A 26,263-nucleotide genomic window follows, 5' to 3' on the forward strand; every position below is an offset into this window, starting at 1 on the left:
GCGGGATGCGCTGCCCGGCGGGGCCGGTCGCGGCCCCCGATGGGATGTAGCGGGCGGCTGCTGGGACCCGTCGGGGGCCGCCGCGCCTCGCTGCTCCTCACCATGATCCTCTTCTTCACCTACTTCTTCTACTGCCTGCCCGGGCCCTGCGAGCCGCTGCCGCCCGCCCTGCTGCTGCCGCCGCCCGCCGCTCTCCCCGACGGGCCGGGGGACGCGGGGCCGGGGGCGGCGGGGGGAGGCGGCAGCCGACGGTTCCCCCAGGCCATTATCGTGGGGGTGAAGAAGGGAGGGACGCGGGCGCTGCTGGAGTTCCTGCGGGCGCACCCCGGGGTGCGAGCCGTGGGTGCCGAACCCCACTTCTTCGACAGGTGCTACGAGAAGGGGCTGCGCTGGTACAGGTAACGGCGGGGCGGGGGGAGAGAGCGGGTTTGGGCTGGGAATCGCTAATTAAGCTCCGAGCCGTGTTTAATTGCTCCCCGCTCCGGTGCCTTGCTGGGGTTGCTCTGCAACAGGCTGGTCCGGGATCGGCGGGTCCCTGGAGATAAAGGGCGTTCGAGGGGCTGAGAGTGGAGGGAGGATGCAGGTCCCAAGGGGGAATGTGAAGGGACACGGGCTGCGGTTCACGACGGGGGTGGGGGGACAGCTCCGACCCTCCGCCTTGCTTGAGGAGGGGGCTGGTTTTTCGGGGCCGCTGCTGAAGTCGGGAGTGATGGGAGTGTGAGAGAGTGTCCCCGTGTCCCCCGTCCCGCGCAGCCCAGCGGCCGGGGACAGGTGACCGGCAGCAGGACAGTCGGCAGCAGAAATTGGCTTTTTTAATTATCCAGGCTTTGCGATTTTAACCTTTAACACTTTATTCTTAGTCATCCCACTGTTTCCCCACCGGGTTCATTTAGGAATTATTTTATTCGAGTGGCTTATAAAAATAAAGGGAGCGAGGACGTGGAGAACCAGGTTTGATCCTGGCTGAGAACTGGAACAGCGAACCGGCGAAGGCAGGGGAAGGGTAAACCAGTGTCGCTGGAATTCCTCGGTAGGTTTGTGTCAAAGGGCAGAGTCGTATCGATTCAAGGGAGTTGTTTAGTTTTGAGGGTTTCAATGGAGTTGAACTCTTCAGGCGATAAAGCATTCGGAAGAGCAGCTACTGTGCATGTGGTGTCTATTAAACTCCCGTCTCCTGGCCAACTCCTGAGTGGCCGGGCCAACCGGAGTCAGAGAACTGAGTCCCTTGAAGGCAGCAAAAGAATCTGGTCCGTTATTTTGAAGAGAGTCCAAATGTGTAGATTTATAAAAGCGCTGCGGTGTTCTCAGGGAAACATCTGAAAATAATAAAAGGAGTAGCTCTCCCTGTCCTTCCTGCCTCTCCATCCCGTGCTCCCCAAGCCCCGCGGGAATACTTTATTTCTTACATGCCCTTAATATTTCTCCATGTTTTGGGGAAGGCTGCAACTCTGCAATCCTTGCCAAAATAATAACCTGTGAAAATCAGCGTGTTTAATGGCAAGTGTAATTTTAGCGGTAATTTTACCCGCAGAGTTTCAGCTCGGTAAGGCCACATCTGGAGTGTAAAGTTATTGACTTAACACACCTTCAAACACAGTAAGTAGCGCACTTATTTTTATGACTGTATTAATAATAATGCCGTGATTTATTAGCTCATTTCTCAGTTCCATTTGTACCTACGCTGCCCTAGAAACAATAACGATGATAACTAATCTTTTTGGTTGAGGATTACAAGACAGGTCTCACTTGGCGGAATGGGAGTTTGATGACTGCGAGCACATAATTAAAGTGAGGAAGATCGAGCGCTTTCATATCGCTCGCCATGGTCCGGCGAGACGTTTGCAGGGTGGACCACAGCAAGAGAAGAATAAATAAATCTTCGGTTTGGATTGCTGTGTAGTGAGTTTTTAGTGCTGTAAGTGCTCGCAGGGAGCCTGGCTTGGTACCAGTGAAATGTTTTAAGGCTATCCTGCATATGGTTGTGGTACATTTGGAGAGCTAGAGCAGGGAAGGCTTTCAGCACGGCCAGATGCATTGCAGGGCAGTGTACGCAGTGCTGGGGAGAAGTTGCATCCTTTCTAGTGAGAAAAAAAATCAGTAGACATTTTGCTTTAACTCTGCATAGAGTTAAGAGTGTTTTTAATCACGGGCACAACTATTTTCCTTAGTTTGCTCTTCTCTTTGCCACTGTTTTGTCTTCTTACAAGACTTTGCTCTGCTGAGGGTTTTTTTCCCTGGGAAAGCCAAACAAAGCTAAATGCTTAAAGCTGGGGTGTGTTTGGAGCAGAGGAAAATAGAAATTGGACAGAAGTTCAGGTTTTTCCAATGAATATCTCGAAGTGGTGTAAGCATTTTTAAAATATTTGAACTTGCTAGGAAACCAAAATTACACCAGCTGCTTCTCATGCCAAGATATTTGGCCCGAAGGCACCTGTAGGTTGTTGCTTGTCTTCAGTAAATCTGGGGAGAAGAAAAAAGAATTCCCTTGGAAATATCACCACAGAATTATGTTGTTCTTTCTTGGTTGTCCAGTTCCATAATGATTTCACAGCTGCGGCAGAAGTATCTGGTGTTGTGGGTGCTGAGTAGTTTATATTACAGTGTTATGTTACTGGCAGAAACCATTTGTTCTTACCAGAGTGTTGTATTTTATTTAAATTTGAAATAACCAGAAGTCCCTTTTTTTGAGTAGTTCTTTTTGCTAGTGAGAAGAAAATGTTCAGCGCAAGCAGCAAGCATCTCATATGAAATTCCTTGAGTTGCTATAGCTTTAGCTAATTATAAGAAGATTAAACACCTTTTCTAGACTGCAACATAAATTACCTAATGGATAATCCAAGCATGACGTGACGTTTTATCCTAAAGCAAAACACTATTTTAATTTTTTTTGGCACCCAGAACTGCTTAAAGTAAAGCTAAATAAGAAGCAGTGATGGTGGCATGTCTGCTCACACAGGGGTTTGGGGATCGCGAGTGTCCTGGTTGGGAACCTGTCTGTGTGTCTGTCTGTCTGCTTTACAGAAGCGTAGGCAAAGGCAAATGTAGAAACTTAATTAAATAGTTGTTTGCCTATGATATTTAGAACTTCATTGCAGAGGTGCTCAGCATGCTGGCAGCGTCCCCCTCTTGGTGTCTGTAGACCAGCGCCTGTGTCCACCGCAGGGACTTCCCGGTGCCAGGGGAACAGAGTCGGGGTCACAGGCGGCGTTTGGGGTGCTCGGGGTGTTTGTGTTCAGTATGGTGCCCATGCAAGTGGGGCTGTGGGCTCTGTGCTCCGGCAGCGCTGCTCTGCTCCGCTGGGGACACTTTGGGGGCGTAGCCGAGATCTTTGCACAGGATTGTGCTCTTTTTGGTTGCTGGAGCCCGGCTGGTTTCCCACGCAGCCGCCTGATGTTGCTTGGAGGTTCAGAGTTGCACCGTAATTCGGTGCAGCCTTGGCAGTTCTGGTGCTGGGGGGAAAAAGGCAGGAGAAATGGTGGATAACGACAGCTTTTGGGCATGAAGGTGGTGCAGGGAAAGGTTTTTGCAGATGCTGGCATGCATAAAAGGGGTTTTGGGGGATTTCAGCCTGATGTAGCTCACGCAAAGAACAGTTTCCTTCTCTCTGTTCACCAAAACTTTTTCGAATTGAGCTGATGTTGCTGCAGTTTTGCTCTGTTTCCTCGCATGATCCATCATCCGAGTCCCTCTTGTCTTTCTTCTCTTCTGGCTTTTTTTCAGTAGCCCAAGCAAGAGTCCTGCAGGAGGGTCTGGGCCAGGGCTCCCAAGGACCCTCCACGTTCCTGGATTTCATAGGAATTGTAAAGAATTCCTTATTTCCTTACAGTTTGGGCCAGAAGCAGTAAAAAGTACTATGGGATGGCTAGCGATAGTTAGCAAACGCCTCCTGGCATCACTGCTGAGCATCCTCTGGTGCTTCAAAGCCATCCCAGAGCTCTGAATCTCTTGCAAGGTGATTTTTAGCTTTTAATTGTAATTTCCCCTTGTGATCAGCTGCAGCACACGCAGGTTTGCATGCGGGGGGAGGAACTGTTTGTGTGATTCGCTGTGGATCGCGCTGTGCTTCTGTGCATGTGTTAAACCGTGCTGGGGATGTCCCCACTCAGGAGTGCCCGGGGAAGGTGGGTGATTTGCAGAGAGCTGCTACATGCAACGTGGGGTTGTTATTTTTTATTTCCCCTCCTTCAAACCCACTCATGGGAGCTCATAATGTTCTGGAAAGGCATCCAGGATTTCTTGAGCCAGACTTTGTTATCTCCCAACCTTGCAACCCTGAAGCCTTTGAGCGGCAGGGAAAGGACGCGGCTCCGGCGCTGCTCTTTTGACTTTTGCTGTGAGTGTTATTGGCAGCTGAAAAGTAGAGCTAAGTAGATGCCTTGAGGGGGTTTTTGTGTGTGTTGTGATTGTACAGACAGATCAAGACACTCTATAGCACAAGCTGTTGAATAAAAATCCGACATTTCAGCTACTCTGGAGTCACCAGGCTGAGTTTTGGTGCAGGATTGCCTTCCAGGGGCAGCTTTTCACAGGCACAGTTAAGAAACACATAGGTGGGAAGAGACAAAAGGATCTGGCGAGGAGTCAGATGGCGATGCACTCAGAGCTGCTCCGGGACATTATCTTTATTCATTGACACCGGCTGATCTGTTCTCCTGCTGGACTTGTGTTTCAGCTCCGCGCCTGAGAGCGGCCCTTGTTTTTTCTTGGTGCTTTTGCAGAAACTCAGTCCTGCAGCGCACTTCTTGGCTTCAGCACTTTGTAATATCTGTTTGTTTTTTTAATCCTAACTTTCATTTCAAAATTAGAGCCTCTCTGTATCAGTTTCTCCTATCCTCACACTTATGTTTAGAAAATAAATCCTAAAATGCAAAGAAAAAACACAGGAAACCTGAGAAAAAGCTTTAATTTTGTAGCTATGAAGAAGATATTTTAAAGCTTTTATTTAGCGCACAGCACTTTGGATTTGCTTTTATGCAATGTTTTAGTCCCGGCTTTACACTTAGAACAGGGTTTAAGCGCTGTGCACATCCTTGCCAGCCGGACAGGTCACCCTGTGATGGTGTGTCCCCGTTTTACTGCTCCCCAACACACAGCGCTGCCTGGAGCAAGGAAACAAGCTGGAATACGTGCGAAGTTTGGTCTTCTGCAAACTGCTTTCACGTGGGATTAAAAATAGCTTTTACTACCATGATGAGGAATTAACATTTGAAACCGTTTAAAGGGATCCGGGGCAGATCCTACCCAGGGCGGGCAAGGGGATGTGTCTGCTCGTTTGGGGGGGTCTGTCCCTCTGGCACCAGGTTGGGGATGGGGCAGGGAGTAGGATTTACACCCCTCTGCCCCCCACTTTCACCCTGCTGGTATCCCCTTGCAGCAGCTCCTGAGTTTTGTTCGCGACCCAGAGCCCATGAAGTGCTTCTTGCTGATCCAAGCAGGTTTGAGAGCCTAAATTTCAGCCTGGCTCAGCCGCACGGCAAAATCAAGTCGGGTTATTCCATGTGTTGTTACATAGATAGTGTCAGTCTAAAGTGATTAAAGCTGCTTGGTAGTGTTGGCTGCGATTTTTGGGGGATGAAAGCTGTGACTTGCGGAGTGGAATGAGTCGCGGTCTTCCCGCCTGAGGAATGCTTTCTCTGTCTCTTTTAAATAAATGGTGGTTTTATATACGGGCTGTGCAGTGGGGTGTGCAGAAGTAACCTGAGTTTCTAAAGGATTTTTAGTCTGCTGGTGTTCCTATCCCAGACTGCTTAAATAAACAGATAAAGCTGGGCACCTGGAAATCACAGGGCTGGTTTTAAAAATTAATATTATGTGAATCAATATTTTTGGAAAAGACTTCTTCATTCACACCCTTTTTCTTGTGATCCCCTGGTTACTCTTTGCTAACCTCAGGGGCTAGAAATCTGAACAGGGACAGGTTTTTTTATCACTTGTGTAACTCCACAGAACTTCCGAAAAGATGTCAAACATCATGAGAAGTTCACAAACAGCAGCAAAAGCTGCAGGGTTTCTGTTAGTTGAATTATTGAGGGGCTGGAGAAATAGTCATCACAGAGTAAGAGGGAGTTTCTGAGGTTTTTCTTTAAAGTATTACTTTTTTTCCTCCCCCTAGATTATTTTTAGATCCAGACAGTGACAGAAAGTGGAAAAGGCCAGTGGATTTAGAGGGTGCTTTTATGCAAGGAGAGGCTATTACTTAAGAGACTTCAAAGCTTATTTATAAAACAGTAATTACCATCCCCTGAGACGGAAGCGGGCAGCTCGCATCCAGCCGGGGAGGGGGTTACAGTACTTAATTGGCAAATATGCTTAAAAGCTTCTTCCTGACCTTTTAAAAAACTTTTTTGCTGAGACAGGCTCGGGCAGAGATTGAAAACCTGACTAATGAAAGGCCAGGTTTAATACCGGGATTTATCTCTAAATGGCTTTTCAAAGGGCTGTGGAAATCCTCCTGCTTAGGGAGCCGGCTGGTTTTGGGGGATGCTCCCATGTCCTGTGGGGCTCCGGGAGCTGGGGGGGACCCGAGCCCGGTGTCTTCTTCCCCACAGCCCAGGTTGTGGGATGGTCAAGGGGCTGGGGCAGCCTGGCAGCCTTCCCCTCCTTGCCCTGCCCCAGAAAGCTAAAAAATCAGCACCTATCTACCTGTGGGGGATGGCGGAGGAGCCGACGGAGCTCTTGGATCTCCCTCTGTGCCTCCCACCACATGTTCCTGGTGTGTTTGTTTAGAAATGTAGTAAAGTGAGGAGCAGAGGGGTGTTCTGGGCGGCTTTCTGCAGGATTTTGGAAAGTGCTCAGTTGAAAGCCCAGCCTGCGGTTGGGACCAGGAGAGGTGGGAGGTGCAGGCTGGTCTGGGCCAGCCCAGGCACTGCTGGGGTGATGGTTTAAGACGAGTCTTTCCTTGCAAGAGGATGCATGGCCGGGGGGTGCCACGCATTGCCCTGGTGAGCCTGGGTTTGCTGGATCCCACTCAGATCTCTCTAGCAGACTCTCTTGCCCTGGGCTTGTCCATATTATTCTCTATGGGCGGAGTGGGCTAGCTCTGCTCTGTAGGAAATGACAGACTCATGGTGGTTGCACATAAGAATTATATTGCAGCTTTCTGCAGGGTCTGAGATCCTGACGTGTCTGTGCTCGGTACATGATGTACTGCTCAGGTTTTACACTGTCACCTTTTGAGGTAATAATGGTCCTGGGTGGAAAATCCACAGCATCCCATTTCATTTCACCGCCTCCTCCCTCTGTGCAGAGACAGCTCGCAGATCACAGAAGCCTAAATGTCTTCAAAATTATTCATGCGTCTCTTAAGTGAGTCAGTCTTGATCTGAAGAGTCGTTTGAAATGCAAATGGGGAATATTGCAGGCAGTCAGGCCACGGGGGCGGTAGCCGTGGCACAGAGGCAGCGTGCCCGGCCAGCTGGGTTGGAACCTGCAAGTGATCCCAAGGCTCGGGGTGCGAAATGTCCAGCTCGTGTGCTGTTGGTATTTGCAGACAGGGCTGGCTCTGCCTGCGCAGATCCAGGCTTGGCTCAGCTGAGATGCTCTGGAGCTGCAGACCAAAGGAGCATCCCAGTTCTGACGTGTGCTGCTCGGTTTGGGCTGGTTGGTGACACAAACTGCTGGGACCTGGAGCGTGTAGCGTGCTGGGACTGGCACTGAGGCTGAAATACAGGGTGAAATGGCTGAAATTAACTTCTCATAAGCAGCTGCGGAAACTTTCCCTGTTTTATCTATTAAAGCACCAGCACAGAAATGGTTTAGGTGGAAACAGCAGCACTTTGGGAGCAGGAGGTGCTGCTGGGCTCCTCCTGGGAGTGATTTTTGTATGATGCTCTGCTGAGGGAACCCCCCGAGATGGGGAATAAAACTCCTCTTTCCCAGCCCAATCAGCAGCTCCATGGCGCTGGGGGTGGCACAGGCATCCCAGGCGGCCGGGACCGCTGTGCATTTTAACGCACAAAATTGATTACAAGCAGGAGAGAATTACATTAATATAGTCACTTGTCACTGAGGTCTTATTAGTAATCTCCACTCATTAGTCTGGAGAGAATAAGGATGTGACCTTGTTAAGTGTCCTTGCAGAGGGTAAGGCTGACCATTTGGCTATTGATTGATTACTGAGCCCCTCCACAGCGCGCGTGTGCGTGGCCGTGAGTGTGTGCACCCACCCGGGGGTGCACGAGAGGTGTTTCCGCAGCTGGGACAGAGAATGGGCCATCGCCTCCCCTGCCCCTGTGCACCTTTTGGGCTGGTGCAGCCGGTGAATTAGCAGCTGCTTTGGGCAGGAACCGGATTGTCAAAAATTAAAAAAAAAAAGAAAAAAAGAAAAAGAAAAAAAAAGGAACTGCTGGTGATTGATGGGAAGGGACAAGAAAAGTGACAGATCCCATCCCCAGAGGCCACATCATACTTCTGCCTCCTGCCCGTTGCTGCGGGGGCTGCCAGAGCCTTCCTGCATCACCCAACTTCCCAGCCGCTGCGGAACCCCCAGCACCGCAAATCCTGCTCCTGGGGTCTGGGCTGCCTGCACCCAGCTGAGGGCAGGATCTGCCACCCCTGCAGTCCTGCATCAGATATTTTATTTTGCTTCTTAATTTTTTTATTCCTCAAGGCTATTTGTGGGTGCTGACCATGCCTCGAAGGTTTCCCCAGCCTCTCCCCACCTGATGCCTTGCACCACGTGCTGTGACATCGGTCCCCATCCCGCCTGTGCCACTTGGCTCCCCTGTAATTCCAAGTGACAACGTCCCCCCATGGACACCCTGCCAGGGAGGGCACATCAATAAGAGCAGAAGGGACAGAAATCCTCCAATTACTGGGAACGTGGAGGGGGCTCGATAAGTGCCATTGATCAGGTGCTCATCAGTGCATCCCTCATCGCTGCTGCTTGTCAATAGATGCTGTGGAGCGGGAGGGGGCCGCTGGCAGCCTCTCTGGTCCCTGCGGAGGCCACCCCAGCACGGCGGTGGCTTTCCAGGGCTGGGGGGATGCTGATGGCCAGGCAGAGCTTTTCCCAGCTGGTTGGGACCTGCCGGCTCCATCCCTGCGAGTGACAGCCCAGTGGGGCACAGGGGGGACGTATTCTTCAATGAGAGCACTGGCCGCTTCCTCCAGCTGCTTTTATATTTCAGAAAGTCGTGTTCCTCAGCCACACAAACCATGAGAAAAATTTCAAGGGGCTGCTGCCAAGTACTTTCGGCTGAGAATTTCAGTTTTGTTGAGGGAAGGGATCATTTGTCTCCATGAAAAGCCCATTTTGTGGGGAGGGAGGGAGCTGAACGTCCCCCCGCCGTGTTGGAGACCCGAGCGTGACAACCTGCATCCGCTCTGCTGCCACTCGGGCGGCGCGGAGCTGCCGCTGCTGCCTCCTGCACAAAGGAGCTGTCGGGCAGGGGCTGGGCTGCTGCCGGAAAGAGGAGGGAGAAATGTGTCCCCAAGAGCCTGATCCTGCCCCACATCAGCGCACACGTTGGGGATGAAGGTCTGACGGCGATGGCGGGAGCATCCCAGTGTCCCGGGATGGGACTACATGTGAGAGTGGGACCAAACCTGCCGGGTTTCCCGGGGTCCAGGCTGTGCTTGGTTGGTTCCTGGAGCTGAAGTTGTGCTTTATTATTTGTTTTGAGTCTGTGTGGAGAGGGAGGCTTGCTAAAACAGGCTGGACATGAGGAGGAAATTGTTGCCCCTGAGGGTGGTGAGAGCCTGGCCCAGGTTCCCAGAGAGGGGGTGGATGAACCATCCCTGGAGACATCCCAGGCCAGGCTGGACGGGGCTCTGAGCAACCTGAGCTGGTGAAGATGTCCCTGCTCATGGCAGGGGTGGCGCTGGGAGAGCTGGAAAGGTCCCTTCAACCCAAACTGTTCTGTGATTCTGTGATTCTAAAAGGATGGCAGCACTCTGCATCTGCGCGGGTTCGAAGTTCAGATCTCCCCTTAGGTGGGTGGGTTAGATGGGAGGATGGTGGGTTACAGTTTTGTTGGAGGGTGGTATCCTGGCGTTGGCACTAGCAGATGGCTCCAGGTCACTTTTGTCTCCTGGCCCACCGATCGGGGCTCTCCGAGTGCCTGTTCTGCATCCCTTGCTTTCTTCGAGTTGGTGATGAAGGGTGTCCCCAGCTCTGCAGCAGGTCCCTGTCTCTGCAGCCTGCCTGGGTTGTTTTGGGAGACAACCAGGGACGGCCACGATCACCCAGACCTGCCCCAGAGCGCATGGTGTGATGACAGGGTGGGCATTGCCAGTGCTGGGTGTCAGAGCTTATTTCTGGTGCTTCAGCTGCATCCCAGGGGAGCGGAGACAGTGCTGCTGAGCCCATACAGCCCTAACGAGTCACCCACAATTAGCCCGGGCTGCAAGCATGGTGTGCTGGCTAATTACCTGCTGTACAGAGTGGGGAAGGACCGTGGCTCCACCACGGTTTGAAGATCTCAGTGGATCAGAAGAAAGAGGTTAGGAGCCGTTCAGTGTAGGGTTGTGGTGTGAGGTCCTGAAGAGACCTGATTTCTGCAGAAATCTCCTTTCCTCCAGAGTCTGGAGGAAAACCCTTGAAGCAGAAGGAGGTGGAAGGGTGCTGGGGCAGTGGCTGGGTGTCCCCACGGGCAGGCAGGCCATTCCTTGGTCACCTTGTCCCTGGATGATGTTAGCTTCAAGCACCGCATGTGCTGCACGTTCGTTCCCCAAGTCACCGTGCAGGACGGAGCAGAAGAACTTTAAAGAAAAAGTAAAACTGTTGCCACTTCAAAACTACTCTCAGAATTGATGCCAGGACTCCAACAGACTGATGCTCCTTTATTCTCCTTTTAATTAATTCTTTTGCCTCCAGTGAATTTCCATCTTTTATTTCTGCTGCAATCAAAGGCCTGCGAGCAGCAAGGCTTGCATTAGGAACAGACCGTTCCAACCTTTTTTTAATCTTCCCATATCAGTTACTTGTCTTTTCCTTGCACTGCCACGGTGCATCTGAAGCACATATGCCAAGAGATGACTTGTGCAGGGAGAGATGGGGCACGCAGAACCCCGGAGTTTTCTCTCAGCAGGTCTCCTTTGCTGGCAGCAAAGAGTAAGAGTCCGGATAAGCTCGCTCAGATACACAAATGGGCAATTATGTGGTCACCTGAGAAGTGCCTGATGATTTATGGTGTTATTAAAAGGTGATGGTAAGAGTAGAAGAGATTTGTAACATCTGCATCGAAAACCCCGTCTCTGACCCTCACACCCCAGATACCAACATATTAAATATCCAAACAGGCATTCGAGCCTGCAGATCACTTTGACAGAGATTCCTGCACATCTGGTAACACTTGGCCTGATACTTAAGACCCTGGACAGTGTGTAATTAAACATAATTCAGTCCTTGCCCTGTTGCGCACTCAAAGAGGCTGTTCCTGCCTGAAGAGCGGTTTTTGGAGGAGCCTTGTGGAAGAGGAACATGCAACTAAAGTTGGTGTGAAAATGAAGATGTGCTTTGCTGAGGGCTGCTGGGGGATGAGGGGCATATTGTAGGAAAGCTGTCATCTTCAGGTGCCAAAGAGACAGACTTTTCATGCTTGGTGGGAGCTAAGCCTGATCCCAACCAACAGCTTGATCTTCTTGCTAGTGATGATGGCAGCTCTGAAACAGCCTCCATGGCTCATAAGTCTCTTCCCATGACCAACAGCAGTGTGGCAGCATTGGCTGTCCTTGGCCGACTGCTGGATCTCCATGTTCTCTTGCCTTCTGAAGACTGCAGAGGTCCAGGGTGATGCTGTTGGCTTGAGCCCTCAGATTCTGTGTTGCTGGAGCAGTGCAGTGTTATTCTTTCTCCCTTTCTATCTATTTTTTGCAGTTCTGGCTTCTGTTCTCCCTGGATGGGCATTCTCTCCCTTAGTGGGAAGAAGTCATAGCTGGAAATGAAAGGTGCAAGGAGTGGGCTGGTCAGAGAAGATGGTTTGTGGTGCTGCACCTTGGCAGGGGTGGCCTGGGTGTGTGGTGGGGTTGCAGAGCAGCGTGGGGTGGGTTTCCTTGCTTTGGCAGATGTGTGCTGTGATGTCCCAGGAGAGACACATGTGTTTCATGGATTCTGGTCCTCCTCACCTTCCCAACTGGAGAAGATCTCTCCTTCCAGCCCTGGGCTGGCATGAATTGATAGGATGCCCTTGACTTTGGGGAGTGATGCCGTTTGCAGCAGCAGGATTCCCAACATGAAATTGTATCTCCATCTGCCAGCACTGCCTTGTTTTGTGCAAACACAGATTTTTAGGTACAAACAGGAGAAAATCTGTTGGTGGGAGCAGCTTTGACAGATGTGTTCACTTGCTAGAAGCCTGCGCTGTGCCGAACTCGCAGCCTCTGCGTTGTGCTGAGCTGGAAACGAGCAGAGAACCGAGGATGCACGTGTTTTCAGAGACAGGGAGAGCTGGCAGTGGCAGGGATAAAAGCAACATATGTCTGATTGAATAAATGGAGAAATGCAGGCCAGATGGCTGGAAATACTAAGAACTGTTTAATAATATCTAAACTCTTTGCTCTCTGGAGCAAGATTACGGGCACTTGCAATCTTTTCCTCTCTGCTCAATTTGCCTCCTGTGCTGACCGCGTTACTCTTGGCTTCAAGTAGAGCTTTTAGTATTATTGGTGACCTTCAGGAATTTGTGAAGTTATTACCTGGGGTATAAACATTGATCATCTTTCAGGGAGCAGCCAATGATTTGTAAGGATGACCCCTCTGTCCCGGGGAGGTGCAATGGTTCTGAGGATGGGTCCTCAGGGTGGTTTTCTGTTGAACGCCCATTGTCATCCCTGGAAGCCAGGAAGGACTCGGAGACCCTGGGGGGCCCTGTTCTTCCCCACGCTACCTCTCCATGGCCAAGTATCTCATCTTTGTTAGGGGATGCTGGGATGTGATGAATGCAGTGGAACAAACTCATGCAGGAGGTGGCCGGGGTGGTTTTGCGTCAGGCTCAGGCCATGGCCGGGGTGGTGGCGTAAGGACAGGGATGGCGTCTGCTGGTCCATCCCTGCGTTCAACCTCTTGCGAGGTCAGAGTTGATTTTCTCCCTGAGTTTCCGAGGAGATCTGGAAGTGCCAAAATCAGATGGAAAATGCTGACCGAGCAATATTGCTGGCCAGGACAGGGGGTGGTGGCAACGTTGAGGAGCTGGCTCTGCTGTGACCACCAGGCATCCCAGCCATGTGAGAGCAGGACTGTGCGACCAGGTTGGGAATGACCCCAGATACCACCTTTTTGAGGGTCCCTGGTAACGAGAGGAGCTGGTTTGTGTCGGTGAAAAGCTGCTCTTTCGGGAAGACACAAACACAAGTCCTTTGCAGGTCAGCGGGGAAGTCAGGCTTTGGTTTCTTGTAGGCAAAATTGAATTTTTCCTCAAAGCAATGGTTAGATTTTTTTTTTTTAAATACAAAGCAAGGATCTTCCAGGTGCAATCTGGATTTGGTTGGTGTTGATGTTTCAAAACTGGGGAAGTTTTGACCAGAAAATGGACGTTTGTGTTTTAGGGGAAAGGCTGATCTTTTTGTTACTTCAGAACCTCATAATCAGCTGTCGAGTTTCTCTGTGGTTGTAAAAACAGATATTGTTATATTTTCTCTAAAGTATTTGTTGTTTTGCACCAGACAAATTGCATTCAGGGCTGTCGTGTGGTCTCAGCATGGATGGATCCTGCTGAGCCCCGTCCAGGTACCAAATGACTCCTTGGTTGGAAGAGCTGTTGTGCTCCTCCACAAGGTGGGGACAATTCAGAAATGAAACAATTGTATTATTTAGGTGATTTGTTTGTTTGTTTGTGGTTTTTTTTGTTTTTAAAAGAAGTGTCCTTGGAGGGAAAAGGGATGGTAGGAGCAGAAATTGCAGTTACAGTAAATTGGAAATCCTAAATAATCCAAAAATAATGCGGGTTGCAGGTTTAGAAGTTTTTCTTTCCTCGCACAGTGGAAGGGGAAAAAAAGCTCTGTGTGTATACCCTCTTTCAAGGAAAATGAATTGCAAATAAGAAAAACAAATTTGAGTTAATTCCTCTTTTCCAAGCACAGCTCCATTCAGTATTTTAAAAGTCAAGGGATTTAGGGATCTGGAGATAGCGTCAATGTTTTTCGGTAACAAGTACAAACTGTAGCGGGTTTTAAGGCTTCAGAAGCTGTTTCTGATTAGTATCTTTTCTTTTGACAACTTTTTTTTTTCTTCTTTTCAGAAATGAAAGGGGGGGGAAAGGGCTTTTTGTAACACAGTTGCACTAGAAATGGGGAAAAATCTGTTTGAAATATGCAGGGACCTGAAAGAAAATCTTGAGTGAATAATAAGTTTAACTGACCTTAAAATATCCCATTGCCATGAGGGATTTGAGAGTAATACTTCAAATGGGTTTTTGATGAGGCTCTCCAGGCTGTGGGGAATTGAATATTTTACCCAACACGTTTTCTGATCTAAATTTTCACAATAGATAGGAAAAACTATTCTGAAATGCCTAAAGAAGTTTTTGTTTTGTTTTTGTGTTTTGTTTTGGTTTTTTTTTTACATTAAAGCTACTGACATGTGGGACGAGGGTGGGAAATCAATTTGCTGGAAGGTGACTTTTCAGAACCATCATTTTTATTTTTTTCCCCCAACATTAAGTTTCATCCTAAAGCAGAATTCACCTGCCGGGGGCTCTGGCGGGACCCTGCTTTGGTGTCACCCTCCCCGGATCCCTGTACTCCCCTCCAGCAGCACAAAGCCCACGTTGGTGGGGGGCACGGGGACAGACACCCCCAGAGAAGCGCTCCGAGCAGGCACAGCATCCTTGGCTGGGTTGCAGAGGGATCCCCGAATCCCAGCACAGACCATCCCTGTGGTTGCGTTTCTCTGAAGTGGCAACACCCAACGCTTTCTGGGCTGCCTTTCTGTCAGTCTGTCTGTCCGCCCGAGGGGCTGAGTGAATCACAAGTGGACAGAGGGACATTTGGTACCTGCAGGGGCAGTGGGGCTCTGTGATGGGCTCCATTCATCCCCTCCGCACCAGAAAATCATCGAATCATTTGGGTTGGAAAAGACACTCAATATCGAGTCCAACCGCTCCCCCACCCCTGGCACTGCCCCATGTCTCTGAGAACCTCATCTCTGTCTGTTCAACCCCTCCGGGGATGGTGACTCCAGCACTGCCCTGGGCAGCCTGTTCCAATGCCCAACAGCCCTTTCCAGGAAGAAATTGTTCCCCAGATCCAACCTCAGCCTCCTCTGGCACAGCCTGAGGCTGTTTCCTCCTGTCTGAATTTGCCATGTGCTCCCCGTTTTCCACATTACCCAGCTGGCTGGAAAACCAGCGCTGAAGGAGAGGTGGTCCCAGTTCCTCTGCCTCTGGACATGTCCCATTGTCATGCTGGCTGCTGGCTTGTCATGACTGTGGTGTCCTGGTGGTCCCCGGCTGCTCCTCACCCCGGGCTGGGTTATCAGCAGCAGCTTCCAGGGATGCAGGATCGATCTGTCCGTATAACTGCATGTTCCCATCAGTCATCCGCCCACCCATCCATCATCACCTGATATCGAAGTGTCTGGTTAAGGATGCTGATGCAGTGATGCTGTAGGAGATGAGGAATAGAATCAAGCTCCTGGCTGGTGGCATTACTACTTTTCTCTCACCCAGGTGCCCCAAACTGTTCCCAGTGCTGTGTGAGCAGGTAATTGAGCATCCATGTGGTCCCATGCTGGGCTCTGGGGTAGCGAGGAGCCCATGGGAACCTGTTTCTTGCTTTTTCATGTCCCTGGAGTGCCGGGAGATTGTGGTCATCCCACATATCACAGTCAGGTCTGGCTCCCTTTGGACTGAGAGACTTTTGTGCTGCAGCACTTGGCCTGCAGGCCATTAACGCAGGTAACCAAGGTGGCCACCAGCCTGTCTGCTTCTGGTGCTGCAAGGGAAAATGAGCTGGGTTAAGAAAACGAGATGGATTTTGAAAATAAGCCGGATTTAAAACACGAGTTGAGTTCTCACCTTTGCTGGGAGTTACTGTCGGCTTCTGGACACAGCCCAGGGAGATAGCGTTGGTCCCGGGCAGGCTTGGTCTCTGCCACCACAGTCACTTGCTGTCCCTTGCTCCCTCCCTGTGCTGCCAGGCTCCGAGCTGCGAGCCTCTGCTGCTTCTGGAAGCATTTTATTGCTGATAAATTTAGGGGCAAAACCTCCAAGCTGTGAGCAAACAACTGAGGGCACGTGTGGCGGGCAGAGATGCCTGCCAAAGATGCCTCTGTTTAATGAGAGGATTATTGAGCATCTTTCCAGCTTCTGCAAGTGAGTTTTGGTTGCAAGGAGTTTATTTATCCTTCCTTTGCAATGCTGGCCACCCAAATACCTCGGTACTGAGCAGGACCTGGGGAGCCTGAAGCCCAGCAAGGTGATGTCCTGGTGGGACTGGTGTGGATGGGGCTGGTGTGGATGTAGCTGCTGCGGTTTGGGTTGTGCTGGAGTTGCTTTGTCCCAAGCCGAGGGCAGTGGTCGGGATCCCAGCCGCCGCTTTTCATGGAACTGGGCAAAATTCCTATTCTTGATCCTTGTCCTCCGTCAAATCTGGCTGGAACGGGCTGGTGGGATCAGCCGTGGCTGGGGGAAGGCGGACAGACAGCTGGGCAGACGGGCAGACAGACCATGGGATTGCTTAAGCCACATTTCCTTGGGAAGCCAGGCTAAAAATAATCAAAATCCAGTCCTTTCCCACAAAAAGCTCTGCTTGCCGCAAACTGATGATTTTCCAGTGAAGAAATATTTTGTTAGAAAATTCCCAGTTGCCCCTGCTGGAGGGAGGGAAGGAGCACGGACACAGGGCTGGAGAAACCCCTGGATCCTCTGATATCTCCACAACCTTTTTCTCTTCAGCTGGAGAAACAGTTCGTTTATTTTGGGGTTTGTTTTTGTTTTTGTTTTTGTTTTCTTTTTTTTTTTAGCAAAGTGCATAATCCACCCACATCTCCCTTCCTGGTGGGGGATTTCCTTCACCTGGGGACCAAGCGAATGGCAGTATGAGGGTAGGGAGGTACCCAGCAGCATCCCCAGCATCCTGAAGCCTCGTTGTCCGGGCTTGGCTGGATTTCTGAGGCTTCTCCCTTATCTGCGAAGGAAACAGTTATTAGCTCCCATGTGATGGGCTACAGACTGGGGAGAGAAGTCCTGCACGCATGTGGAGGTGGCTGAGCAAGTTGTCAGGGAGAAGAACCATTTGGTAGCTGCTCCGGGCTGCAAAGCGGGTCTTCGGGCTCCTCTCCTGGTTCCCTTTGCCCGGCTCCTGCCGGAGTTACGGAACATGCTGCGGGACGGGATGGCACCGAGCATCACATCACTGCCACGCTCCAGGGCAAAGCTCGGCTCAGCTCTCTGCCAGGAAACAGGGCTTTTCCTGATAACAACAAAAAATAAAGACCTAAATTTGTTTCCCATCTTCCTGCAGGCTGGATTACAAATTTGACCCAGATGGGGAATCTTTTTTGTTTCTGTGGAAAACTGGATGCATTTTCCATCCCAACAAGAGCAGCGTGACAGCATTCAACCCATGATAAACACCAAACAAATTGTATTTTTGGTTTTTTGTTGTTGACAGAGGCAGGGATGGCAGACGAGCTCCTCCGGCTTGGAGCTGTCGTGAACTGTAGCACCCATCGCCTGAGGTTTGCTGGGAGCTGCTCCGGTGGGATGCAGGGATGGTGACTATTACAAGGGGGTTTTAAGTCCAGGTTTCCCCTGGTGACCCCAAAAGCCAGGGAGGGAGGGTGTAGACTGCAGCAGAAGCTGGGGGGATGCCAGGGTTTGGGCTGCTGGATGCTGTCACAACCTCCGCCCCAGGGAAGGAGCACAAGGGGATGGTTTGCTCTTGCCCGGGGGCTGTTGGGCACAGTCTGGGCTTTGCAGGGTGAAACCTCTCTCATTCCAAATGCACTTTTGGCTCCTCGATGGGGAGGAGAGCTGGGCAGCCCTGGCTCCATCCCCGTCTCCTTGCAGGCAGCTGTCTCAAAGGTTTAGGGGTAACCGTCACCTGGAGATGGGATAGCCTGGGGTGTGGAGGGAGTGTGACCAGCAGGTCCAGGGAAGTGGTTCCTCTCACTCTGCTCTGCCCTGATGAGGCCCCATCTTGAGTATGAGGTCCAGTTCTGGTCTTCCCAGTTTAAGGAGGTAAAGGAATTACTGGAGAGAGTCCAGCGGAGGGACACAAAGATGCTGAGGAGTCTGGAACATCTTTCCGATGAAGAGAGACTGAGAGAGCTGGGGATGTTCAGCTGGAGAAGAGGAGCTGAGAGGGATCTGATCAATGTGATCAATATCTCCAGGGTGGGTGTCAGAGGGTGGACCAGACTCTGTTCAGTGGGACAGGGTGAGGGGCAGCGGGTACAGACTGAAACACAGGAGGGTCCATCTGAACATGAGGAGAAACTTTGCTATGAGGTGCCAGAGCCTGGACCAGGCTGCCCAGAGCGGGTGTGGAGTCTCCTTCTCTGAGACATTCAAACCTGCCTGAACCGATCCTGTGTGATCTGCTCTGGTGACCCTGCATTAGCAGGGCTTGGGCTGGGGGATCCCCAGAGGAGTCCCCTCAAGCCCAACCAGGCTGTGATTCTCTGTGATTCTGTAACCTGCTGCTCTGCAGATCTGCTGCCTGCTCCAGGCCAGCAGGCAGCGTGCAGCCGTGCCCCTGCCAGGCTGGGCAGGCAGCAGCCCAGTGATCCCTGCTTGAGCTGTCAGAGGCATCAGAGCAGGACCAGGGAGATGGGACAGCCGGGTCCTGCCTGCAGCTGGGGACCAGGGGGGGCTGCGATGGTCACATCGCTGCCTCAGCACATTTCTACTCCCTGCCCATCCCCAAGCACCAGACAAGAGCTGATGCTGCAGATGATGCTGCTCATCTGCCAACTGTTGAACCCGGCCCAGGTGCCTGCGGAGATTTGTCTAAACTCAGGTAATTGCACCAATCTGGTGCTTTTCCTCCCCTGGGCCATACTGAGCATCGTTCCGGGCTGTTTGTTGGAGCTGCTGCTCGCTCAGAGCTGGGCTGGTCCAGCACCGTGCAGCGAGAGCAGGACTGGTGCTGCTGGCTCCTGTCACCCTCCTGTCCCTTCTCTTGTCCCAGGGCAGCCCCTGTTCCTACCCCAGTGCTGGTGATGGGTGTTGGGTGCTGGAGATTGATGCTATGGGGGGGATGCTCCTGGCCAGCCGGTGTGTCACAGGTGGGATGTAGGGTGGGGGAATCTGGGGCAGAGCGAGGCACTGGCTCCATTCTCCCCTTCAGAGCAGAAAATCCCATTTGCAGGGGGATTGAGGTGAGCAGTCACCAGTGATTTCAGTGAGCATTGGGTTCCCAAATACCTTTGTGGGTCTGGCCAAGAGAGCTTAAACCTGTCACTGGGATCTGTTTCTGCTGGATTCCAATGGCTTTGTTGCAGATCTCAGACCTGGCTCCAGCTCATGAGTGAGGACTGATTTATGTTTTCTTAGGTAGAAATGAAACAGTTTTGGATGCGTTTCAGAACGACTTGTCGTTAGTTTGAAGCTGAAGTTTTGAGCAGGACTCAGTGCTTGTTCAGCAGGGGAGATGCAGGCTGGGAAAGCATTTTTACAGAAGTCTCCATGAGGTATAGCTGGTGGACTCACCATGTGCTCAACTGGCACACGGTGATGGGGGAGGCGTCACGCCGATGGCAAAGGTCAGGCTCTCACCTCGCTCAGAGCATCTTTGATTTGTAAGTCATCAGATCCAACCAGTGCGATTTTTAATCTGGATGCAAAGGCGCTATGGGCAGAACTCCATTAAAATGGCTTTTGTTAAAGGAGTTGAATTTGCCTGGTTTAAAACACGGACTGTGTGCCTGGCTTTACTGCTTGATTTATCTACTGGAATAGGAGCTGGGCTCCCCAGGAGCGGAGCATCCTGGGGACACCCCAGGGAGGGATTTCTTTCTTGATCCCTGATGCCAGTAGCGGTTTCCACTGGCTGCCCAGTTTGGAGCCTGGGCCGGGGTCTCCTTTCCCCTGACCCCCCTCGTTCACAGGTTCCAAGGTAACTGGTGGGTTTACCTGTCAGACCATGGAGATTTATGGGCAATTAATTACTCTAAAATGCACTAATTGCTTTCTAAAGAGCACTTGACCCTTGGTAATGCCAGCAGAACCCTAGCATGTGGCTTCTGCTCTGGGAACCAGAAGGTGCAAAGTTCGCCTTTTTGTCCATTTAAAAGTAGAGGAAAGGTTAAAAAAAAAAGACTTGATAATGTGGAATGAGTTATAGTAGAAGTCGTGAGCTTGGGAGGATCTTTTCTCTTCTCTGAAAGCTGTGGGGGCGTCGCTTCCTCACCACTAATCCCAGTGGTGTGGCCATGCAGGAGGTGGGGATGGGGGAAGGAGAAGGGTCCGGCAAAGGGCTCTGTGGTCCCCGGAGCACGATCTGGAGGGGACAGCCCCGATCCGGAGGGGACAGCCAGCCCTGCTGGTGGTGGCCTTGGTACAGCCATCTGGAGAGCCCGGCAGCCCCTTCCCCACAGCCCACAAGGGTCCGGCCAGGGCTGGGCCAGCCCCATGCTGAGATCAAATAAACACAAATCCACGGAAATTATTCATGGCTCTGGGGACTTGCCTCGATGCCCCATCAGCATCTGCTGATCAAATCCCAGCAGCTGTCAGTTTGCCAGGACGTGGCACCACGTGGCTGCAGAGGGATGGATGCACTCAAAATATTGGAGGATTTGTCTATAAGAGACGCTTTTTAGCTACTACAGTTGCTTTCCTTTTGCCCACACAGGCATTGGGAAGTGGAGGAATTCCCATTTCTGCTGGCCACATAACTTTAAACCTGAAAAAAATGAGATTTTTGTGGGCTTTTTATGTTCTTCCTGTGCTCTCCTCCATCTAGGTGGGAAACTGGGAACCATCAGCCCGTTGCTGCAAGAGGATAATTTAGTGAAAACCAGTATGAGTGTTTTTATTTGTAATTGAAAACAAAGACCTTAGACACACTTAGAGTGATCTGAGATACATATATAGATATATATGTTTTTTAAGCAGCAATAAGTTTGCATCTGAACAGCCTTCCAGAGGTGTGTTGCTGGTCTGGAGTGCTCAGACTGGGTACAACTGGTCTGTAAAAAAACCAATAACTGGCCTTTAGAAGTATATATGTTGATCATGTTATGCCCATCCGAACGTTGTTGCAATTGCCGGGGTCAGTGGGATGTGGTTGGGGGTCCCCTCCCCTCCCGAGGCTCTTGTGCTGCCAGCCCCATGCAGCTTGAAGAGCAAATTTCCCTTATTTATTGCAGTCCCCAAGTATCCCAGTTACCAGAGGCATAAAATTTGTCACCGGTGCCATTGGTCTGGTTGCGGAAGAACGTAATTTGTGTTTTGCTGCACTCAGACAGCAAATCAGGTCATAAAACACAAGATGCGCGGTGAGAGGAGAGCGTATTTAAAAGGCTGATTCTGCTGAAAGGTGTAATAATCTGCCGGATTACTTGCCGGGGTAGCTCCAGGATAATTTACTGCCTCGGAAGGAGATTATCAGCAGCTGCTGCTGCCAGCAGATTTCTTCCTTTTCTTTGCTAAGAGGAAGGAAACGTTTCATTGAATTCCTGCTGCTCGTGCCTGTGAACGATGCTCCCCCCCTGCAGCCAAACCGGCCCATCGGTTCTCACAGCTCGGAAGTGGAAAAAATAATCTGGACGACAGCACATTTTATCCTTATCTCCCCTCTCGGTATGAGAGGTAAATTCAAGCCTGTGTTTTTGAATTATGCTGGTGTGAGCTTACATGTGCCCAGAGCCGTCCCTGCCTGGAGCCTGGAGCTGCTGAGCTGGTGGGGGGGTCGAGTCTTGCTCCGGAGGCTTAAACAGGAGGAGGAAGGTTTATTCTTCCCAGTCTAGGGCTCCAGGAGCATCTTGCCAAGCCCCAGCTACAGGAACAGGCTTTGTATGGGTGACACTGGGGCTTCCTCCACTGCAAACCGAGCAGAGACCCTGACCCTGAGCATCCCTTCTGTGAGCAGGGACAAATCCTGAGTACCTGCATCCCTACAGCTGGTCCCCAGCAGAGCTGGAGCTCAGGGTCACTCATGCAATGAGTTTGTTGGTCCTTCTGCAGTGCCCCCAGCCTTACGCGGGACGGACCGGCCCGGGGGTGTGCAGGGGGGTTGGTTTTGTTTGATTCCATTCCCCTGGAAGGGAGGAGGGCTGTGGCGGGCCGGGGCAGCTAACCCCTTTAATTGTGTGCAATGAAGGCTGACGGTGTGGAGGAGCAGCCTTTAAAAGGGGTACTGAACCTTTAATTCCTGAATAAATCATCTCCAGTCTGTTGCTCCTTCATCTGCAAGCTGTTTGAGTGCGGGTACATATTCACTGCTGGGAAGGGTCATTTGGAGATCAGAGCCCTCGATTGACCTGGGTCACAGGCAAGACACCTGCCACAGGCTGTCCCCAGGCCCCCGGGGCTGGGGAATCAAAGGGACACGGGGGAGCGAGCTGCGGGAAGAGGGTTTCTAATTGCTGCCGTGCAGACACGCATCACTCCGGAGGGATGGAGAGGGATGTGCCCAGCACTGAGCCCCAGCCCAGCATCCCACCATGGCTGGGCACGCCTCAGCCCTGGCTTTCCGTAAGTTTTGGGGGATTCACTGTTTCTCACTTGGTTTAACCCAAGCAGCGGGTTCAGCTGCTTTTCCACCAATGGTTGTTCAAAATATATCTTTGCTTGTTGTAAGCGAAGTATTGCTCCTGGGACCATGAGGCTGGTTTTGTTTCAGGTCCCTCTCCTGCCATCAAGGGCTGCAGGTGGCCCCGTCTTGCTGTTATTGTCTCTGGGTGATCTTTGGAGATGACTGATGTCCCTGTGGGGTGCCCAAGCAGGCATCCCAGGGTGGCCATGGATTTGTGCCTTGGCCAAGGGACACCACCTTTGGCAAAAGCCAGGGGGGACCTGAGCGGCGGTGGCTGTGGTGGGTCCCTGGCAGGTGTCAATGGGGAGTTGAGCTGCTCTGCATTTTTGGGGTGACCCTGTGAATCATGGCTCCACAGCAGGGACCAGCCTTGCATCCCAGGGATGCTGACAGAGGCCAGGCAGCCTCTTCCTCCAGTGCTGTCATTCCCGAGCGGGGCAGGAGCTGCGCCCTTATTAACTCTGCTGTCTGCTCTTCATAATCAAATGCCGTTCTGTGCATTCACTGGGAGCCCTTTGGCCTCAACAACCCCACTGGAATAACCATGAAAAAAAAAAACCCAAAACAAAATAAGAAGCTTCAGGGCCTTGAGCTGCCCATAATTGTAACTCCCAGCCATAAACATGAGCACAATGGTGACACAAATGTTGGCCAGTGGAGGGGCTGGTGTTGCCCCCCCTGTTTTGTAGGGGAAAGGCCTTTTTCTCACCTTCCTGCCAGGGCTGGGGAATCGGGGTGCACTGAGGTTTGGGTAGATGGACAGAGCAGCTTCCCAAACGGCGCCAGTTCTTATCGAGGTTAATAACTGGGTGTCGGGTGACTTGCAAAAGCAGCCACTCCATTAGAAATGCTAATGGGCTTCTCCCCTTTCCCGGCTCTGCATCCCCCTGGTCTTGATGCTAAATAGGTTGGAAAGTCAAATACAAAACTCCCCGGCTCCTGGCCCTTCCCGCAGGCCCCCTAAAAACCCCATTGCTGCCTCCCCTCTGCTTTGCAGCCTGTGCCCTTCGCAGGATGAAGCATCTGGGCTCTGTAGCTGGCAAGGGAGTCCATGGGGAAGGGTTTGGGGGGGCTCAGACCCCCCAGGGACCAGCTCCCTGCTTCTCTGAGCCTCTTCGCAGCCTGACAAGGCTGGATCCCACCCCAGGGATCCCTTTGTCCCCTGTGGTCTGGTAGGGGGAGAGCTCTGGGATCCCTGGTGTTGGCTGGAGACCCCCCAGCCCTGGTCCTGGGTTATTTGTTGTCCTCCCCTGAGAGGCTGCTCTGCCCAGGGATGCTCCAGCTGGGAGGACCTGGCAAAACTCTGTGATGTTTCATGTATCAAACTGTAATTAGGAGCAAAGGGCAGGGGGGATGCAAAGGAGCATTAATAAATTATCTTCCTTGTTGTTAATTGACGTGTCTCAGAGTCAGCCGATCGTTGAGCCCAGGGCTTGGCTCCCCTTCCAGGCGCATCCCAGGCTTGTTACCGCTGTCATTAGCATATTCAGGTTTCCCTGCTTAAAGCCAATTAGCTCCTGGCCAAGCCTGATTGGAAAGCTGCGGCCTCATTTACACATTTTTGAATCGGTGAAAGAATCAAAAATAATGGAGGCAGGGCAGGGATGGAAAGCGCCCGGGGGGCTCTGCCTGCTGGGGAGGTGCTGGCAGGACCCGCCATCTCCTCCAAAGGGGCAGTGGGGAAGGAGATGGGGGATATCACAGTAATTAGGAATAAAAAAGGAACGTGGCCTAATTTGCTCCCGAGCGGCTTGGCTGGCGACTTCAGTGTTCCTTGGCTTGCACTGGGGTTCAACAGATGCCTCAGGAAGAGGAGACGATGGAGGTGACGGTCTTGGGGGGTGAGCATGGCTGCCCACGCGTGTCCCCCACCCCATTTTGGGGAACAGAGGGTCCAGCACAACCCTCGGCAGCCGGGGGGTCCCTGGGAGAGCTGGGAGTGGGGACACAAGGCTGGATCTGTCCCTTGTGACATCCAGACACAAGGCTGGATCTGTCCCTTCCATCACGCCCCCCTTGCTGCCTCCTTGTGCCCTGCTTCCCAGCAAAGGTGATGCTATTTTAGCTGCCTGGACAGAAGAGGCCGGTATCTTACAGTCTACGTAGCTGGTTCCAGTTTAACAACTTCATAGCCGCTGTGGGGCACAAAGGCAGCCTTGTCCCGCCGGGTGAGATAAGCCTGTTGGGGTGATTCATATGCAGATCCGGGTGGTACTGGGTGTCTGCTGGGAGAGGATAAATCTGTCCCAAGCCTTGTCCCCTCTCTCCTGGTTCCAAACTGTTTTACATTTACACAAAAAAGGTTCTGTCCCCCTATTGAGTGGGGTCCTGGGCAGGCTGTCACCGGTCCTTTGAGAGAGGAGGTCCCTGGAACCACAGCCACTGGGTGCCCCTGGGCCAGCGGAGCCGTCACCGGCGCTAAGCTGGGCTGTCCCGGCCCGTTTTGTCCCCTGTGTCAGCCCATCGCCCATCTTATCGCCTTCAAAGAGTCACTTTCTTTGGCCCTGCAGAAAGCTCTCAACCATATCCCCTCGGGCAGAAATCCCTTCGCCTTTCACTTGCTTTTGTGGGGGGCTTTTTTTCTCAGTGCTTGTGTTTCTTTTTAATAATAATGGAGAGTTTTGGGTTTGTGTCTTTCTTTTTCTTTCCCCCTTTTTCTCCCGCTTTTGATGATAACATAGACCCTGCAAGCTCTGATCCAGGCAGCACCCATCACCCACATCTGCAGTTTATCTGGGATTTCAGGGTTTCCTTTCATGTTCCTGGCACAGGTTGGACTTATGTCCATATTAAAGATGCTGCCTGGCATCTTGGAGGGGGGGGTGTGTGAATGGTGGTTAGAGCCAATTCCTCACGTGGGGCTGCCATGCGAGCAGCGGGTGGGAAGCTTTTGGGCTGGAGACTTATTTATCAGCAAGGTTCTCCTCCCACGGGTTCATCCTTTACTTTATGCTTTCAGCTCGGTGCTGGGAGGAATTTTCCCTCATCTGCAGCAAAATCATCCCAAAGTCGAGGAATCATGAACCAATTAACCCTGAAAAGTTACATTGGCCCAGGTTTTTGAAGTCTGCTTTGAGTACCTGCCCGCTATGACTGCTAATCTGTATTTAATGCAGCTTTCTGCATTTTTATCAGTGCTGGAAGTTACCGCACCTTGCTACCTCCACAGAGGAGGTAATTAATGTAAACGAGGGCCCCTGAGAGCACAACTGTAATCTGCAATTTCCCATTGACTGTTATAGAGGGGATGTCCTGGAGAGGTCCAGCAGCTCTTAGAAATGCAATTTCTGGGATGTTCCAGCATCAGCTTCCATGGCTGGAACCTGCAGCCCCAGGTACCACAGCCTGGCGGGTGAGAGGAGGATGAGGATGGGTCACCAGGGCGAGTGGAATGGAAAACTTGGTGAGATGATGGGCAAAACAGCTCTCATGATGCCCCAAAGTGGATGGTGGCTTTTTCCACCCCTCTCTGTGATTTTGCTATTTTTCTTTAAGTGTTAACAGCTTCACAAATTGAGTATTTCTACATAGGAAGTGCCATTTCTGATGCTTCTGAAATGCTGGTTGTTTTACTATCTGACTTATCAGCTTAATAGAAAGGTAAAAGAGTTTTATTTCTCCT

At 51.5% G+C, this 26,263-nt stretch overlaps 1 protein-coding gene across 1 annotated transcript in view; it reads left to right on the top strand.

Moving 5' to 3' along the window:
• HS3ST6 (heparan sulfate-glucosamine 3-sulfotransferase 6) overlaps positions 1-26,263 on the top strand; it is a 29,806-nt gene continuing 3,543 nt past the window's right edge. Inside the window, exon 1 of the mRNA XM_065850815.2 lies at positions 1-398. Coding sequence (XP_065706887.1) covers positions 40-398 — 359 coding nt within the window. The 5' untranslated portion in view covers positions 1-39. The remainder of the gene's footprint in view (positions 399-26,263) is intronic.

The sequence above is a fragment of the Patagioenas fasciata genome, chromosome 15 (genome assembly GCF_037038585.1).
Source record: "Patagioenas fasciata isolate bPatFas1 chromosome 15, bPatFas1.hap1, whole genome shotgun sequence".
NCBI classification, from domain to species: Eukaryota; Metazoa; Chordata; class Aves; order Columbiformes; family Columbidae; genus Patagioenas; species Patagioenas fasciata.